This window comes from Vipera ursinii, assembly GCF_947247035.1.
Source record: "Vipera ursinii genome assembly, chromosome: 6".
Lineage (NCBI taxonomy): Eukaryota > Metazoa > Chordata > Lepidosauria > Squamata > Viperidae > Vipera > Vipera ursinii.
Genome location: NC_139515.1, coordinates 26,584,687 through 26,603,353, shown reverse-complemented (window position 1 = coordinate 26,603,353; position 18,667 = coordinate 26,584,687). Strand labels below are relative to the sequence as shown.

At 46.5% G+C, this 18,667-nt stretch overlaps 1 protein-coding gene across 1 annotated transcript in view; it reads left to right on the top strand.

The window, feature by feature from the left end:
• The window catches only part of MET (MET proto-oncogene, receptor tyrosine kinase), a 216,442-nt gene extending 198,145 nt beyond the window's left edge, over positions 1 to 18,297 (top strand). The window contains exons 19-21 of the mRNA XM_083366679.1: positions 13,954 to 14,119; positions 15,595 to 15,731; positions 15,826 to 18,297. Of these exons, the coding sequence (XP_083222805.1) occupies positions 13,954 to 14,119; positions 15,595 to 15,731; positions 15,826 to 16,036 (514 nt within the window). The 3' untranslated portion in view covers positions 16,037 to 18,297. The remainder of the gene's footprint in view (positions 1 to 13,953; positions 14,120 to 15,594; positions 15,732 to 15,825) is intronic.
• The last annotated feature ends 370 nt before the right edge of the window (positions 18,298 to 18,667 follow it).

Below are 18,667 nucleotides of genomic sequence, written 5' to 3'. Positions count from 1 at the left end.
ACGGAAGTTGTTTAAAATAGCTGGATCCAATGCCGGTTTCTTAAGGAGGGGCCTTACCACCGCCTCTTTAATATAGTATCCTTAATTTGTTGACATAGACGGTGAGAAGTTAAGTAGATGGGATGTGTATTTTGAATATTAGATTTTGTGAGGAATGGTGATAGATGAATTGGGAGTATATTAAAAATCTTGGGAATGATAAATATCAAACGTTAAATCTAAATGTTAGTGGAAATTGAAGCTGAAAAATCTATTAGGTCCTTGATTGTCTAAAAGATTGTATGTTAAAACAACTAGAATATGTGTAAACTAAAAACTGGATATATGTAAGAAAGTTATTTTCTATGTGATTGATAGGATAAAACCTGTCTTTTAATTTACAAATATACAGTATATATGAAGGGAAAAAGAGAGGAAATGTGGTATGGTAGCAATCTGAAATCTGTACTAATGATATCTGTATGTAATTGAATTACTACTACTCAGCCACCACGTTGCTTTTCAAATATGTGAATGTAATATTAGAAAATCAATAAAATTTATAAGAAAAAGAAAAATATAACAAAGCAATGAGAGGAAGGAAAAGCAATATAATGAGTCTTTCATTGTTTGTTGACCCTCTACTTCCAACATAGGGATAAATTCAAATATAGAGAAAGGAAAGAAGAAAGAAGAGCTAGTCAATATAAACTATTTATTATTTAAAAAAAATACTCTCAAGCTTCAGCTGAAAGCAAGTCTCTTAAGAAATAGCATGCAGTATTCCTTTGTTCAGTGACAGGTGTTGCTAATAGAAAATGAAGGGTGGGGGAAAATTGGTTATGTATCCTGACCAGAAACAAATGATAGTCTGAAAGAAAGACTGCTACTACACACAGTGAAGATATTAATCCAATATGATTCTTTCTGAGTTTAACTCTGGAGCAAGGGCATGTCCCAAATGCCTTTCTAACCAGCATTCCTTCTTAAGAGCTGCAAACATCCAATGCCCATAGCACAGTTCCATGCCGAGGCTTATGCCCCAATGCAGAACAATCTGGGTGATATTACGGTAATAAACAAGCCAGCTAAGAATCAACACCAATAAAACCTACCATATACAAAGAACTTGGGATAGATAACATGAAAAAAACAAGAAAAAAATAAGGAAATGATTGGTCCATGTGTGGGAGAAAGTGGCAAGAAGGTGACAAGCAACAGGAAGAAAGCAGAACTACTTAACTCGTTTTTTGCATCTGTCTTTATACAAAGAGAAAAAAACAGTCCAACCTATCAAAAACAGTACCGTAAAAAAAAAGATTAAAAACACAAAATGGTAAGTGAGTACCTGTCCATCCTAAACAAGTTCAAATCACCAGGATCAGATGGATTACACTCCAAGATTCTGAAGGAACTGGCAGATGTGATCTCAGACCCACTGAACTATATCTTTCAAAGATCCTGGAGCACTGGGGAACTACCAGAGGACTGGAAAAGAGCTGATGTAGTTTCCATCTTAAAAAAGGGGAAAAATGGATCTAGGAAACTACAGACCTATCAGCTTGACCTCAATACCTGGGAAGATTCTGGAAAAGATAATCAAGCAATGAATCAGCAAACACCTAGAGGCAAACAAAGTCATTACTAAAAGCCAACATGAGTTTGTCAAAAACAGATCATACCAGACAAATCTTATTGCATTCATTAACCAAGTGACAAAATTAGTGGACCAGAGGAATGCTGGGAATATAATTTACTTGGACTTCAGTAAGGCATTTGATAAAGTAGACCACAACCTACTGCATAAGATAGAAAAATGTGAGTTAGACAGCATCACCACTAGATGGATTTGTAGCTGGCTGACCACTCAACATGTGGTCCTCAATGGAACTGCATCTACATGGAGGTGTTGTGATTCCTCGCCAGCCCGTAGATCTGGCAGCTGAGTCTGAAGAGGAGGAGGAGGGGCCTGGAGTGTCATCAGAGTCAGAGGAAGGTTCTGAGGAGCTACAAGATTTACAATCTGACGAGCCGGGCCCCTCTACTCGTGCTCAGGCTGAGACACAGCTGTGCTGGGAAGCTGAGGGGAATAGTGACGACTCATAGCTGGGTGACATTTAGGATGCTCGTAAACGCCGGCAGGCAAAGAGAGCAGGACAAAGAAATGCAATGGGGTAGCTCCAGAGGCGAAGAAGCAGGCATTAAGAATGCCACGCTTTGGATGCATAATAAAAGGGAGGTGTGGGAGGTGCTGGTTGCCAAAGGCAGCCATTCGGGTTAATCAAGTTGTGATGAACTATGTTTTTCCTCAAGTCTGTGAGTAATAAAAGGGGTTTTTGTTTCTCCTGCAGTTTCTGCCTGCTTGATTTGAAGAGGGGTTTTCTCCTTGTGAACTTAACAAGGAGCTCAAGTAGGCTGGGACAGAACAGGAGGGAAGTGTGTAGTGGGGTGCCCCAGGGCTCTGTTCTGGGCCCAGTGCTCTTCAACATCTTCATCAATGATTTGGATGAGGAGATAGATGGGGAACTCATCAGATTTGCAGATGACACCACGCTGGCGTGAATAGCCAACACTCCAGAAGATACAGAAGGATCTTAACACACTTGAACATTGGGCGCTATCTAACAAAATGAAATTCAATGGTGAAAAAAATAAGGTTCTACATTTAGGCAAGAAAACACAATGCACAGGTATAGTATAGGTGGTACTTTGCTCAATAGTAGCAACTGAGAGGGATCTCGGAGTCCTAGTGGACAATTACTTCAATATGAGCCAGCAGCTGCCAAAAAAGCCAATGTAGGCTTCATTAACAGAGGGATGGAATCAAGATCATGTGAAGTGTTAATACCACTTTATAATGCCTTGGTAAAGCCACATTTGGAATACTGCATCCAGTTTTGGTCACCACGATGTAACAAAGATGTTGAAACACTAGAAAGAGTACAGAGAAGAACAACAAAGATGTTTAGGGTACTGGAGGTTAAAACATATAAGGAACAGTTGCTGGAATTGGGTATGTCTAGTTTAATGAAGAGAAGGACTAGGGGAGACATGATAGCAGTGTTCCAATATCTCAAGGGTTGCCACAAAGAAGAGGGAGTCAAGCTATTCTCCAAAGTGCCCGAAGGCAGGACAAGAAGCAACGGATGGAAACTAATAAAAGAGAGAAGCAACTTAGAACTAAGGAGAAATTTCCTGACAGTTAGAACAATTAAACAGTGGAACAACCTGCCTCCAGAAGTTGTGAATGCTCCAACACTGGAAGTTTTTAAGAAGAGACAGGAGAGCCATTTGTCTGAAATGGTATAGGGTTTCCTGCCTGAGTAGGGGATTGGACTAGATGACCTCCAAGGTCCCTTCCAACTTTATTATTATTATTTAACACTGAGAACTGAGGAGATGTCCCTAAATACACAGCATGAATCATAAAGACATAAGGGGATAACCATATAACATGCACTATCTGCTAAATGGAAGTTATAGTAGTCTCAACGGTAAAAAAAGAAAAAGACCAAGAAAAGATCCAGTCTCAAAACTAAGTCCAAAGAAGATGTTAAAGTTTAACATTTAAAGTTTACAAAGGTTTAAAATCCTGCACACTCTAATATGAGTTGGGGGAAATAATAATAATAAGTAAGTTGGAAGGTACCTTGGAGGTCATCTAGTCCAACCCCCTGCTCAGGCAGGAAACCCTATACCCTTTCAGGCAAATGGTTGTCCAGTCTCCTCTTAAAAACTTCCAGTGTTGGAGCATTCACCACTTCTGGAGGCACGTTGTTCCACTGGTTAATAGTTCTAACTGTCAGGAAGTTTCTCCTTAGTTCTAGGTTGCTTCTCTCCTTGGCTAGTTTCCATCCCTTGCTTCTTGTCCTGCTTTCAGGTGCTTTGGAGAATAGCTTGACTCCCTCTTCTTTGTGGCAGCCCCTGAGATATTGGAACACTGCTATCATGTCAGCCCTCACCCTTCTCTTTGTTAAACTACACATACCCAATTCCAGCAACCGTTCCCTATATGTTTTAGCCTCCAGTCCCCCAATCATCTTTGTTGCCATTCTCTGTACCCTTTCTAGAGTCTCAACATCTTTTTTACATCGTGGTGACCAAAACTGGATGCAGTATTCCAGGTGTGGCCTTACCAAGGTATTGTAAAGTGGTATTAGTACTTCACATGATCTTGATTCTATCCCTCTTTTAATGCAGCCTAGCACTGTGTAGGCTTTTTTGGCAGCTGCAGCACACTGCTGGCTCATATTGAAGTGATTGTCTACTAGGACTCTGAGATCCCTCTCGCAGTTACTACTATTGAGCAAGGTACCACCTATACTACACCTGTGCATTTGATTTTTCCTGCCTAAATGTAGAACCTTACTTTTTTCACCATTGAATTTCACTTTGTTAGATAGTGCCCAGTGTTCGAGTCTGTCCAGATCCTCCTGTATTTTATTTATTTATTTATTATTTATTAATTCGGTTTATATACCACCCTACTCCCAAAGGACTCAGGGCAGTTTACAAGGCAAAATTTAAAAACAATACAATATACAATTAAATTAAATTAAGTCTAGCCGCAAAAATTAAAATCACAATTTAAAAACATTAAACCCCTTAGTCCAGAGTGGTTTTTAAATTTACACTTATGTGACTTAACAACAGAGTCTACAGTCCCAATTAACAGTGTGAAATGAGGGCTACCTATATTTAATAACCACTATCTCTTCTAATGCTAGTCTTGCATTTCAATCAAGCTACTCTAGATTAGCTCTACCTGTGTAAAAAGAGATAGGAAATAAGGCAATAGAGAGAACCAGTTTATAAAGGTAGCAGATTAGGAACTGCCGTAATCCAACACTCCAAAATGAAAAAGATTTGCAGGATCCAATATGGGTCGGTCACCAGGACCAGAGGCTTAGTCTTTTGAGCTTTCAACTCGTGCTGGAGCCCATCGTCAGGGAACTTCTCTCTACAAAATGTGTGCTTTGGGATACTCTATGCTACCATTTATGTGCTGCTTGGTGTGTGTGGTTTTTTTATTTGTTGATTGGGGTGTTGACGGCCACTATTAAGTCTTTGGCTGTAATAAAGGTAAAGGTTCCCCCGCACATGCGTGCTAGTCATTTCCGACTCTAGGGGCCGGTGCTCATCTCCGTTTCAAAGCCGAAGAGCCAACGCTTGTCCGAGGACGTCTCTGTGGTCATGTGGCCGGCATGACTGGATGCCAAAGGCGCATGGAACGCTGTTACCTTCCCAGCGTAGTGGTCCCTATTTTTCTACTTGCATTTTTACATGCTTTTGAACTGCTAGGTTGGCAGAAGCTGGGACAAGTAACAGGCGCTCACTCTGTTACGCGGCACTCGGGATTCGACCCACCAAACTGCCGACCTTCTGATCGACAAGCTCAGCGTCCTAACCCACTGAGCCACCACGTCCCTTTTGGCTGTAATAGTGGCCATCAATATCCCAACCAACAAATAAAAAGCCACACACAACAAGGCACCGTGTAAATATTAGCATAGAATAGCCCAAAGCTCACATTCTGTAGAGAGAAGTTCCCTGACAATGGGTTCCAGCATGAGTCCAAAAGTTTGTAAAACTAAACCTCTGGTCCCAGTGACTGACCCAGATTGGATCCTGCAATATTATCTTGGGGTGTGGGGACTTCTGGGTGGCGCTTCAGCATCGTGGACGGTCGGGATCGACCGCCAGCCTTCCGATTTTGTTAAAGCCGCGGAGCAGCTGACGATCAGCTGTTCCGCGGCTTAAAAACCCTTCCCCTCAGGCGAAGAGGGGAAGGGGAGTCTCTGGGTAGAGGTAGAGCTTCCCTAGAGCCCCAGAATGTTTATTCTGGGGCTTGAAGGGTGAGAGGTCCCCCGAAGCCTGGAAACACTCCGGATCGGAGGATTTTTCTGCTTTTAAGCAGAACAAGACGCTCAATCCACTCCTGCTGGATTTGTTTGTTTTCTGGAGTAATTGATGCAGGCGGAGCAGATGCGGGAGCAATATAAACAGCAAGTATTAGACTTTAACTCTGGAACTTCAACTTTTTTCCTGTTTCAACGATCGTTTTAAAAAGGATGGAAAGATGGAGCCTGAGTGATTCTTTGTAACAAGAATTGAAAGTGTCTCTTTTTTTTCTTCTTCTCAAAGTGAAAGTGATTGGATACTGAGGAGGAATATCTAAAGTGGATTTTCAGAGTTTTAAGATTTTATTAAATTTTGGAGCTGTTTAAAAGTGACTATAAGACTTGGATATTTATCATTTAAACTACCAATGCAAGTGGGGTGGAAAAGTGAAAGTGTGTAAAGAAAGTTAATTAGGTGCTAAAATGGCTTCCAAACTGCCTAGAATTCCCGTTTCTAAAAGTCCGGGCACATCACCTGTTCAGCAATCTGGAATTCAATCTTTGATGTTACCGGCTGCAGCTGGTTTGGGCAGGGAAGAGACCGAGAGTTAAACTTAAGATAATGCAAGATGTACGTGAAAGAGGTAGTCTTAAAATGCCCAATTTTAAATTATACTATGAGGCTGCGGCATTATCATCAATTAGTAATTGGTTTAATTTAACACAAGGGAGATTGCTGAATATTGAAGGATGTGATTTGTTATATGGTTGGCATGCTTATTTATTGTATGATTAAAAAAGTGGATAATGTTTTTAAGACACATATATTAAGATATGCCCTGTTGCGAGTTTGGAAAAAATATCGTTATAAGTTGAATTTTAAAATTTCAATTTGGGCAATACCTAAACATGCGATAGAAAATATAAATGTGGGATTTAAGCACGATGTGACTACATATAAAGAAATTCTTAGATTGGAAAGAAATGTGTGGCAATTAAAGCCATTTAATATTTTAAAAGAAGAAAAGATAGTACAAACTTGGTTCCAGTATGGGCAGTTACAAGCTAGATGGAAACAGGATCAGAAAATTGGTATTTGTATAGTAGATGAAAATTTGGTTAAACAAATTAGAGATCAAAGTCCTGCACATATAAGAAGGATATATAATGCATTGATAGAATTAGATTCAGAAACAGAACTTGTTAAAGATTGTATGATAAAATGGGCCCAGAATATTGAAGAACCAATAACGATGGATACTTGGGAAACAATCTGGGTCAGAAATGTAAAATTTACACAGGCACAAAATTTAAGAGAGAATTTTTATAAGATGTTTTATAGATGGCATTTAGATCCTAAGAAATTGGCATCTATGTATCCAAATTATCAGCCTAAATGCTGGAGGTGTGGTTGTGATGATGCAACGTATTATCATATATGGTGGACTTGTAAAAAAGTACCGTATATACTTGAGTATAAGCCGAATTTTTCAGCCCACTTTTTGGGCTGAAAAAATCCACTTCGGCTTATACTCCAGTCAACAAAAAAAAGAACTGTCCCTTCGTTCGGAACAGGCTGCTGAGAGAAGGGAGGGCTGGGCTCCGCACGGCTGCCTCAGCAGTTGGCGCGGCCGAGGGTCAGGCGTTCGCCCGCCGAACAGCTGATGGGCGCGGGCGTGGCCGGGCTGTCCCCAGAGACGGGCGGGTTCCACCGGCATTCGGCGTTCGCCCGCCGAACAGCTGATGGGCGCGGGCGTGGCCGGGCTGTCCCCAGAGACGGGCGGGTTCCACCGGCATTCGGCGTTCGCCCGCCGAACAGCTGATGGGCGCGGGCGTGGCCGGGCTGTCCCCAGAGCCGGGCGGGTTCTACCGGCGTTCGGCGTTCGCCCGCCAAACAGCTGATGGGCGCGGGCGCGGGCGTGGCCGGGCTGTCCCCAGAGCCAGGCGGGTTCTACCGGCTGGGCTCCCCACGGCTGCCTCAGCAGTTGGCGCGGCTGCGGGTCCGGCGTTCGCCCGCCGAACAGCTGATGGGCGCGGGCGTGGCCGGGCTGTCCCCAGAGCCGGGCGGGTTCTACTGGCGTTCCGCGTTCGCCCGCCGAACAGCTGATGGGCGCGGGCGTGGCCGGGCTGTCCCCAGAGCCGGGCGGGTTCTATCGGCGTTCGCCCGCCGAACAGCTGATGGGCGTGGGCGTGGCCGGGCTGTCCCCAGAGCCGGGCGGATTCCACCGGTGTTCGGCGTTCGCCCGCCGAACAGCTGATGGGCGCGGGCGTGGCCGGGCTGTCCCCAGAGCCGGGCGGGTTCTATTGGCGTTCGCCCGCCAAACAGCTGATGGGCGTGGGCATGGCCGGGCTGTCCCCAGAGCCGGGCGGGTTCTACCGGCGTTCGGCGTTCGCCCGCCGAACAGCTGATGGGCGCGGGCGCGGGCGTGGCCGGGCTGTCCCCAGAGCCAGGCGGATTCCACCGGCTGGGCTCCCCACGGCTGCCTCAGCAGTTGGCGCGGCCGCGGGTCCGGCGTTCGCCCGCCGAACAGCTGATGGGCGCGGGCATGGCCGGGCTGTCCCCAGAGCCGGGCGGGTTCTACCGGCGTTCGCCCGCCGAACAGCTGATGGGCGCGGGCGCGGGCGTGGCTGGGCTGTCCCCAGAGCCAGGCAGGTTCCACCGGCTGGGCTCCCCATGGCTGCCTCAGCAGTTGGCGCGGCTGCGGGTCCGGCGTTCGCCCGCCGAACAGCTGATTGGCGCGGGCGTGGCCGGGCTGTCCCCAGAGCCGGGCGGATTCCACCGCCGTTCGGCGTTCGCCCGCCGAACAGCTGATGGGCGCGGGCGCGGGCGTGGCCGGGCTGTCCCCAGAGCCAGGCAGGTTCCACCAGCTGGGCTCCCCACGGCTGCCTCAGCAGTTGGCGCGGCTGCGGGTCCGGCGTTCGCCCGCCGAACAGCTGATTGGCGCGGGCGTGGCCGGGCTGTCCCCAGAGCCGGGCGGATTCCACCGGTGTTCGGCGTTCGCCCGCCGAACAGCTGATGGGCGCGGGCATGGCCGGGCTGTCCCCAGAGCCGGGCGGGTTCTACCGGCGTTCGCCCGCCGAACAGCTGATGGGCGCGGGCGTGGCCGGGCTGTCCCCAGAGCCAGGCAGGTTCCACCGGCTGGGCTCCCCATGGCTGCCTCAGCAGTTGGCGCGGCTGCGGGTCCGGCGTTCGCCCGCCGAACAGCTGATGGGCGCGGGCGTGACCGGGCTGTCCCCAGAGCCGGGCGGGTTCCACCGGCTGGGCTCCCCACGGCTGCCTCAGCAGTTGGCGCAGCCGCGGGTCCGGCGTTCGCCCGCCGAACAGCTGATGGGCGCGGGCGCAGCTGGGCCTTCTCTGATGCTGGGTAGTTGCCACCGGTCGTGCTCCCCCGATCCCCACTGTGTTGTCGAACCCGTAGGGCTTGACACCTGGCAGCACATCCCGCAGGGAAGGTCTGCTAGGGAGGCGGCAGTCAAGCGTTGTTTCCCTCCTCGTGCGCGCGCGGGTGTGTGGGTGTGTCAGACCCGCGGGAATGGCTGGCAAGGAAGCAGCATCCCCCCCCTCCTGTGTGTCAGGCCCACGGGGCTTGACACACAGAGAAACGCAAATGCCGTACTGCCGCCACCTTTACTAGCCATTCCTGCAGGTCTGACACACACACACACACACACACACACACACACACACACACACAAACACGCACGAGGGGGAGAAACAACGCTGGACTGCAGGGAAGGTCTGCTAGGGAGGCGGCAGTCAAGCATTGTTTCCCTCCTCGTGCGCGCCTGTGTGTGTGTGTGTGTGTGTGTGTGTGTGTGTCAGACCCGCGGGAATGGCTGGCAAGGAAGCAGCGTCCCCCCCCCTCCTGTGTGTCGGGCCCACGGGGCTTGACACACAGAGAAACGCAAATGCCTTACTGCCGCCACCTTTACTAGCCATTCCTGCGTGTCTGACACACACACACTCACGAGGGGGAGAAACAACGCTGGACTGCCGCCACCTATGCCAGCCCTGCAAGCCTCTGCCGCTTCTCCAACGTGGAGATTTCCAGAGGTATTGGAATTCCAAGGAGATGCAGACTGCAGGGCAAGTCGGCCGAGTGCCTTGGCGACATTCCAGCAAGGCAAAAGGCACAAAGGGGGCAGGGGTCCCTCAGGCCGGCTGGGGAGGGGGAAAGCGCGTGCTCTCGGCTGGCTTAACCCAGTTCCATTTTGCAAGGCAAAAAGGAGCCGGGAGAGGGAAGCAGGGAGGAGCTCTCCGCCCACCCTCTCTCCCGCCTTTCATTCCCCGCGTTGAACAGCGCGAGTACACAGCTACGTGACTGGAGACGCATCCCTCCCTCCGGCCAGCTTGTTCTGCTCTCGCTCCGTCCGTACGAAACAACTGTTATCCAGCTTTATTTACTCCTGCCCGAGCCAGCAGGGCTTACGTTCTCCTCTTCTCCCCCTCCCCCTCACTGGAGCGCTGCCTGCCGCCTTTATTCCCCCCCTCCGCAGAACAAAGGAATGCGAGGCGCCGAGGCAGCGCCCTCCAGCCAGCCCCTTCCAGCGCGCGCGCTTCTCGCCCAGTCATAACAACCAACGCCTTAAGGACTGCTGCGAGTCCTCCGGCTCCCTTCTCCGGTCGCCGCGGCCGCCGTCGCCCTCCGCCCCGGCAGAGGCTTGCAGGGCTGGCAGAGTGGCGGCAGTCCAGCGTTGTTTCTCCCCCTCGTGCGTGTTTGTGTGTGTGTGTGTGTGTGTGTGTGTGTGTGTCAGACCCGCAGGAATGGCTAGTAAAGGTGGCGGCAGTACGGCATTTGCGTTTCTCTGTGTGTCAAGCCCCGTGCGCCCGACACACAGGAGGGGGGGGGAACGCTGCTGCCTTGCCAGCCATTCCCGCGGGTCTGACACACACACACCCGCGCGCGCACGAGGAGGGAAACAACGCTTGACTGCCGCCTCCCTAGCAGACCTTCCCTGCGGGATGTGCTGCCAGGTGTCAAGCCCTACGGGCTCGACAACACAGTGGGGATCGGGGGAGCACGACCGGTGGCAACTACCCAGCATCAGAGAAGGCCCAGCTGCGCCCGCGCCCATCAGCTGTTCGGCGGGCGAACGCCGGACCCGCGGCTGCGCCAACTGCTGAGGCAGCCGTGGGGAGCCCAGCCGGTGGAACCCGCCCGGCTCTGGGGACAGCCCGGCCACGCCCGCGCCCGCGCCCATCAGCTGTTCGGCGGGCGAACGCCAAACGCCGGTGGAATCCGCCCGGCTCTGGGGACAGCCCGGCCACGCCCGCGCCCATCAGCTGTTCGGCGGGCGAACGCCGGACCCGCAGCCGCGCCAACTGCTGAGGCAGCCGTGGGGAGCCCAGCCGGTGGAACCCGCCTGGCTCTGGGGACAGCCCGGCCACGCCCGCGCCCATCAGCTGTTCGGCGGGCGAACGCCGGACCCGCAGCCGCGCCAACTGCTGAGGCAGCCGTGGGGAGCCCAGCCGGTGGAACCCGCCTGGCTCTGGGGACAGCCCGGCCACGCCCGCGCCCATCAGCTGTTCGGCGGGCGAACGCCGGACCCGCAGCCGCGCCAACTGCTGAGGCAGCCGTGGGGAGCCCAGCCGGTGGAACCCGCCAGGCTCTGGGGACAGCCCGGCCACGCCCGCGCCCGCGCCCATCAGCTGTTCGGCAGGTGAACGCCGAACGCCGGTGGAATCCGCCCGGCTCTGGGGACAGCCTGGCCACGCCCGCGCCCATCAGCTGTTCGGCGGGCGAACGCCGGACCCGCAGCCGCGCCAACTGCTGAGGCAGCCGTGGGGAGCCCAGCCGGTGGAACCCGCCCGGCTCTGGGGACAGCCCGGCCACGCCCGCGCCCGCGCCCATCAGCTGTTCGGCGGGCGAATGCCAAACGCCAGTGGAACCCGCCCAGCTCTGGGGACAGCCCGGTCACGCCCGCGCCCATCAGCTGTTCGGCGGGCGAACGCGGAACGCCGGTGGAACCCGCCCGGCTCTGGGGACAGCCCGGTCACGCCCGCGCCCATCAGCTGTTCGGCGGGCGAACGCCGAACGGCAGTGGAACCCGCCCGGCTCTGGGGACAGCCCGGTCACGCCCGCGCCCATCAGCTGTTCGGCGGGCGAACGCGGAACGCCGGTGGAACCCGCCCGGCTCTGGGGAGAGCCCGGCCACGGCCGCACCCATCAGCTGTTTGGCGGGCGAACGCCGGACCCGCGGCCGCGCCAACTGCTGAGGCAGCCGTGGGAAGCCCAGCCGGTGGAACCCGCTCGGCTCCGGAGACAGCCCGGCCACGCCTGCGCCCATCAGCTGGTCGGCGGGCGAACGCGGGACCCGCGGCCGCACCCACTGTCGGGGGGGCGAACGGGGGCGGCCATGAACGGCCACAGAGCACACGTGCCGGCAGGGATGGCTGGGAGAAGGCTGGAGACGGCTGCCGGTGGTCGCGCAGCTCCATCAGCTGAGAGGCGGCAAGAAACAGCCGCCGGCGGAGTCAACGAGCAGCTCGTCGCGGCACAGAATATAGATATGTTGCTAAGAAGGGGCCAAGCTTATACTTATACTCGGCTTATACTCGAGTCAATAACTTTTTCCAGTTTTTTGGGGTAAAATTAGGGGTCTCGGCTTATACTCGAGTCGGCTTATACTCAAGTATATACGGTAAAAGCTTTTTGGATTAAAATTTGGTGGAATATGCAGAAGATATTTAAGAAAAAGATAAAGTTTTGTCCACAATTATTTTGGCTGGTTATTACTATAGACTCTACTGCTATAGAAACTAAATTGATGTTGAATTTAATAACGGCAGCAAGACTTTTGGTAGCACAATATTGGAAGAAGGAGGATTTGCCTACTATAGAAGAATAGACTTTAAAAGTTTCGAACTTGGCAGAAATGGCAAAAATCTCAGCATATTTGAAAGATCATTCACAACAAAGATATACTTTGGAATGGAGAAGATGGATTGATTATATCCAGAATAAATATGGGACTAAAAAGTTTCATTTAGTATTTGAATAAGTATTAGATTTATAAGATTTGTTATTATTTAGTTATTTTTAAGGAGAGTTAAAGTGCGATAGGACTTAAAGTGTTATTATAGCTTGTTAGCATATTATAGTTTAAGATTGTTAGGGTTAATACCCTGTATTTGCTCTGGGAATTCGGGGGGGGGAGGGAGAGGGAGGGATGGGTTTTTATGTTTAAAATGTATTTGTAAAACTCTTTAATAAAAAAATATATTATCTTGGGATACGTATATTTGCTTTCATTCGTGAACAAGATTTATTAAAGATTTGTCATTAGAGCTAACCAAAGAAAATGGTAAAGTCTAGACCAGTGATGGCGAACCTTTTAGAGACCATGTGTTCAAACTGCAACCCAAAACCCACTTATTTATTGCAATGTGCCAGGGCCGCATCAGCATTGTGGTGCCCTCAGGGAGAGGCAGGGAGGTGCCTCTGAGTGCCGCCTCTGGCACGCAAAAACCAGGGTCGCAAAAATGGGCCACCGTGCTGCAAGGCGCAAAAATGGCCAACGCCGCACCGCGGAGTGCAGATACAAGGCGCTGCACCATGCAAGAACAGGGCAGGGCTAGTGAGCATCATGCAGGCACTAGCCACCCCCCATTTGCAGTGTGTGTGTGCTTGCAGCCCCGTGCACGCATGCAAAATGCTTCCCCTCCCTTTTTTTTTCAGTCGACAGTGGTTGGTGACCTCTGCTCTACCACCTCTACTCGAGCTTGCTAGTTGGCCGCTTCGCCTCCTTTGTGCTGGGCAGGGCTCCTGCTCTGGGCAGCAGTGGCAGCCTGATGGATCTGCTGCTGGTGGCGTGCGTGCCAACAGAGAGGGCTCTGAGTGCCGCCTCTGGCACGTGTGGCATAGGTTCACCACCACTGGTCTAGACTTTAGTTTATTTATAACTGCATTCTCTCTTCAGATGGAATCCTCTCTTAGCCTATTTTTGAAGAATACAGACATCTGTAAATAAACAATTGGTTGTTTATAAGCAACATTGCGTTCAGGAAGGAATGGATGACTGTAAATGTAATGTTTGTTTATATTAACCATACAGTGTAATTTGGCCCCACAAATGTAAATTCTATCTTAGCTCCAAATAATATTTTGTGTTTGTGTGTGTATTGTTTTTGTAGGCTGGATGAAAATTTCACAGTCAAGGTTGCTGATTTTGGACTTGCAAGAGATGTATACGATAAAGAGTACTACAGTGTACACAATAAAACAGGAGCAAAATTGCCAGTAAAATGGATGGCTTTAGAAAGTTTGCAAACCCAGAAGTTCACTACAAAATCAGATGTGGTAATATATTTAATTTTAATTTAATTTAATTTATTAATATTTCTATACCGCCCTTCTCCCGAAGGACTCAGGGCGGTATACAGGGCAAGAATAAAACACAGAGATTTACAAAAGATAAAAGATAATTAAATACATGCCCAATTAAAAATACAGTTAATACATAGTAAAAAAAAACAATAAAAATAGTAAAAACCCCACCAATCCCCCCTCAGGCCAGGCCGGCTTGCTCGAACAAGTATGTTTTCAGATCGCGGCGAAAGGAGCGAATTTACCATTATATGGGTGTTGCTGATTCTCCATATTTCAACAGATTACTGGAAATATCAAAGGAAAAGAATTATATAGTAGATTAATGCAAGAAAAAAAACTTAAACCAAAACTAGCCTGTTTCTTAATTTGCAAAAGTAAATGGGTATTATTATAATTGTGTCTGTATTTCAGATGACCAAATCTTAAACCTACAACTAAGAAAACTTTCCAGTCTTAAAATACTAAGCTTGAATGATTCCTATGAAAAGCTATATTGTGCTGACTCAATTTTGAAACTGTGTCCCCTTAATATGTGAGCCATATCATGCTTCCTACAAGAGATTCAGAATCACGTAGGATTGTGTGTCTGGAACTTTTTATCTTGGGAATGAATAGGTGGGACATATCTTTCAGAGCTAAAAGATTGAAGTAGAAGTGTTAAATATTGGCAGGGTTATTTTGCTCTTAAGCTTTCCAGGAATTCCAAAGTGGCCATTTAACTCTGATGATCACAAAACAAATGTTGGAGAACCCTCTTTCTGCTTCTCTAGTTCATTTTCACCAATTCCATTTTCCTTAAGACTTACTGTAAAACCCATTCTAAGTCATCTGTATGTTTCATAGATAAATGCCTATGTGTGTGCAGCTTACTGGATTTTTTTCTTCATCAATTCCACACAACATTTTTTCAACAGGCTGTTTTTTATTCTTAGAAATCCCCTTTGCCCTTGAAATTTTGTTCTGGAGATTAATTTTTTATTTGTTTGAGGCCATTAATGCAAAACTTACAAAAGATTACTTCTGTTTAGCATGGAAGAAATCCCAGATTCAATGACTATGTTTCTTCATGAAAAAAAAAAGTTAGGTAAAGAAAATCTGTCAAAATAGAGAATATTTAACTAGATGACTATAGCAGTTTTGTTGATGTAACCCGGAAGTATATAACTTCCATCAGCTTGAGTTATTCACCTGGTTATGCACAGCATGTCAAAGATGATGGGACCAGGAAAAATTCAGGGAAAGCATTTTAAAGGGGTATAATGACCACCTTATAACCCTCCAAGACTTAAGATTTGCCCCTTAATTCTGTTCTCACAAATTCCCAAAAATGCAACAAGAGAACAAAATATTTGGCCTTGTCTTGTTGATAATGTACTATTTAGTTATGAATGCTTGTGGCTTTCTTTCACAGCCTTATGATTTGATTTTTATGTTCTTTTTGTTAGTGGTCCTTTGGTGTTTTACTTTGGGAGCTGATGACAAGAGGAGCACCTCCTTATCCCGATATCAGCTCTTTTGATATTACCGTTTACTTACTACAAGGAAGGAGGCTCTTGCAGCCTGAATACTGTCCTGATCCACTGTAAGAAAAGTCTAAAATACCTTCTAGAAATCCTGTAAAATCATGTTATTAAATGTAATAAATTAAAAACCATTCTTATGCTTTTTCATTGCAGATATGAAGTCATGCTCAAGTGTTGGCATCCAAAACCTGAACTACGGCCAGCCTTTTCTGAGTTAGTTTCAGATATATCCATGATCTTCTCCACTTTTATTGGGGAACATTATGTTCATGTGAATGCCACCTATGTCAATGTGAAATGTGTGGCACCATATCCATCTCTGCTGTCATCACAAGATAATATAGATAGAAATGCAGATACATGATGAAGTTCATTAAACTGTGCTAAAGGGGACAGGGCATAAATAATGGCCAACTACTTTTTAAGTGTTTTTCTGTGTGTGAAACCACTACATATGTGTATATGTTGTTAAAATTGCACTATTTTGAAGCAACTCAGGTTGCTGAAATCTACAAGGTAAATGTATTGTTCAGATATAATTTTCAAGTGTTGTGGGCATTTGCAGTAACTACCACTGCAGTGGAAATTCTTCATTTATTGCCAAATATCACTCACTGAACAATCTAGCTACTGTTATACTCTGCAGAACGGATGATTCCGAAATTTCTCAGTTACTTATATTACAAGACACTGAAAGAGTGAGTTGATATTATTAGTCAAGTGCTTTTCACTGAATAAGCACCAAACTAAATAAATATGCAAATATGCACTTCATTATTGAAGTTTATTTGGTATAGCAGTTTATACTACTATATAGTGTAGCCCAGATTCAATGGACATTAGATAGTCCAGCTATCACTACACTGATTTTTAAAATAATTTTGGAATACTGATTGCAATACAACAGATAATTAGTATATCATATTGTGGATGCACCAGAAACATACAGAGCATAATGAATATTTAAAGAAAATGTTTCTGTACTATGACAAAAATGAAATACTTCAGAAATTCCTTTACCCAGTAGGCTGAAGAGTATGTTAAGTATGTGGACAAAATTCCACAGGAGGATATAGAACTGTGCAGGGAAGCAGTAAACATTTAGTAAAAGTGTCTCAGAAAACTACAGCAGAAAAAAAGGTGAAGAGCTTGAATCAGGATGCTGGCCTATTCAGTCAAATGGAGTACATCTTTGTATTACCTTACTGCTGCTAAATTCAGCTCATCACATTTAAACATTTTTTGTTAAAAATGAAATAAAAATCCTGTAAATACAGATCACAACTGCTTGATGTTGTCAACAGTTCTTAAGATTTTGACATGACGTAGGCCTTTCTGATGACCAAAATATTTTTAATGTATTTTTTTTAAAAAAGGTTAATTTTTGACTGACCATCATATTGGTTCCTGTTCCTGTGGAATCCTGTGCATTCTACTGTATAGGCTATTTGATACAGAATCAACAGATAAGTGCGGAATGTTGGTGTGTGTATGTGTGTAAACCTTTCAAATCATTCTATTTTTATACTGATTTTTAATTAATTTTATAGATGGGTGTATAGATAAAAGCTTGACTAGCGTATAAAATATTGCACTGTGAACTCTTCAGAAATGTTTTATCACAGCTTTTAATATTTGTAAAGTTGTTTAAAAACTCTAATCCTGTAAAGACTGGAAAGTCAAGAACTGATGCAAACCACTTATAGCCCAACTGTTTAATCTCCTTTTCTGGAATCAGACATATTTTAATATCTTTGAGGAGACAGTTTATAAAGAAGCCAATTATAGGGGAGATTTATTGTTCCAGAGAAAGGATACCATACTAAAAGTTTTATGATGTGAATGGAGTGGTAAGCAAACTACTTGCTGATAATACTGGATTACCGTATATTGAACTGCCACATCCATTTCAGTAGCAAATACTTCATGTTTGCTGACAAAGCAATATTACTTGTAAAAGGCCTTAGCACAAAAACATAATTCTCCTTCAGGCAAAGAGAAAAAAATCCTTGAAGGTTAAGGCAAATTATTATACCATAATTTAATGTTGATTATATAAACCTACAAACAAGGAATGCAGGGTGCAGGGTTGAAATATTGTAATATTTATGTGGTAAAATTAATACCATGTCTGGGACTCATGTAAATAATGCCCAGTTGTAGGGATTTGATGTTTTACATTCATATACTTGCCAATAGGATAAATGGTACTTATCTTTTTAATTGTGATACCTAGTAAAAAATAAAACATTTGTATATTGGCTATTTGTGAAGTTATGTCTGTATTTATAATATGTACATATATGTAAATGTAGTTGATTATGTCAAGACCTGAATTTACAATCATTCTTGAAAATGTAACATATAGGCAAGATATGATTTTGGATGATTTTCACCTTTTAACTAGGCAGAAGCAGTTGTGTTGTGATTGAAACAAAAAGTAACAAAGGTGGCCAGCTCTAGGACACATCCATCATGTGGCTATCGACATATTGTCTGAGCTATTACAGAGTTCCATGCTATGGTATTAAGGTTGCAACCATATGATTGATGAGGATTGCGTGCCATCAAGTCCTTGTCAATTCCTAGTGCATACATATTTTTCTCTATGATGATCTGTCATAACCTAGTACAGTATATAAGATAAGAAATATTGTCACCATGATGTTGACAGTGGAGCTGCACAATATATACTTGACAGGTAGACCTGTGAAGCAATATTACTATAATTCTAAACACACTTTCAAGAAAAGATTTAATAAAACTAGACAAAGTGCTGTTAAGCATGGCTAACTTATGATTATTTTATTATAAAAGTAGGGTGTTCAATCTGGGTGAGTTCATGCATTATGGCATAGCACATAATGTGGGAGCTGAGGCAATTCTAAGTTGTTATGTGCTTTTTATGCTTATTACTGAAGAATTCAAACATTCAGAAGACTTGATTACATACAATGAAGCCTAAATAGAAATGATTCAACATTAGGAATTTCCA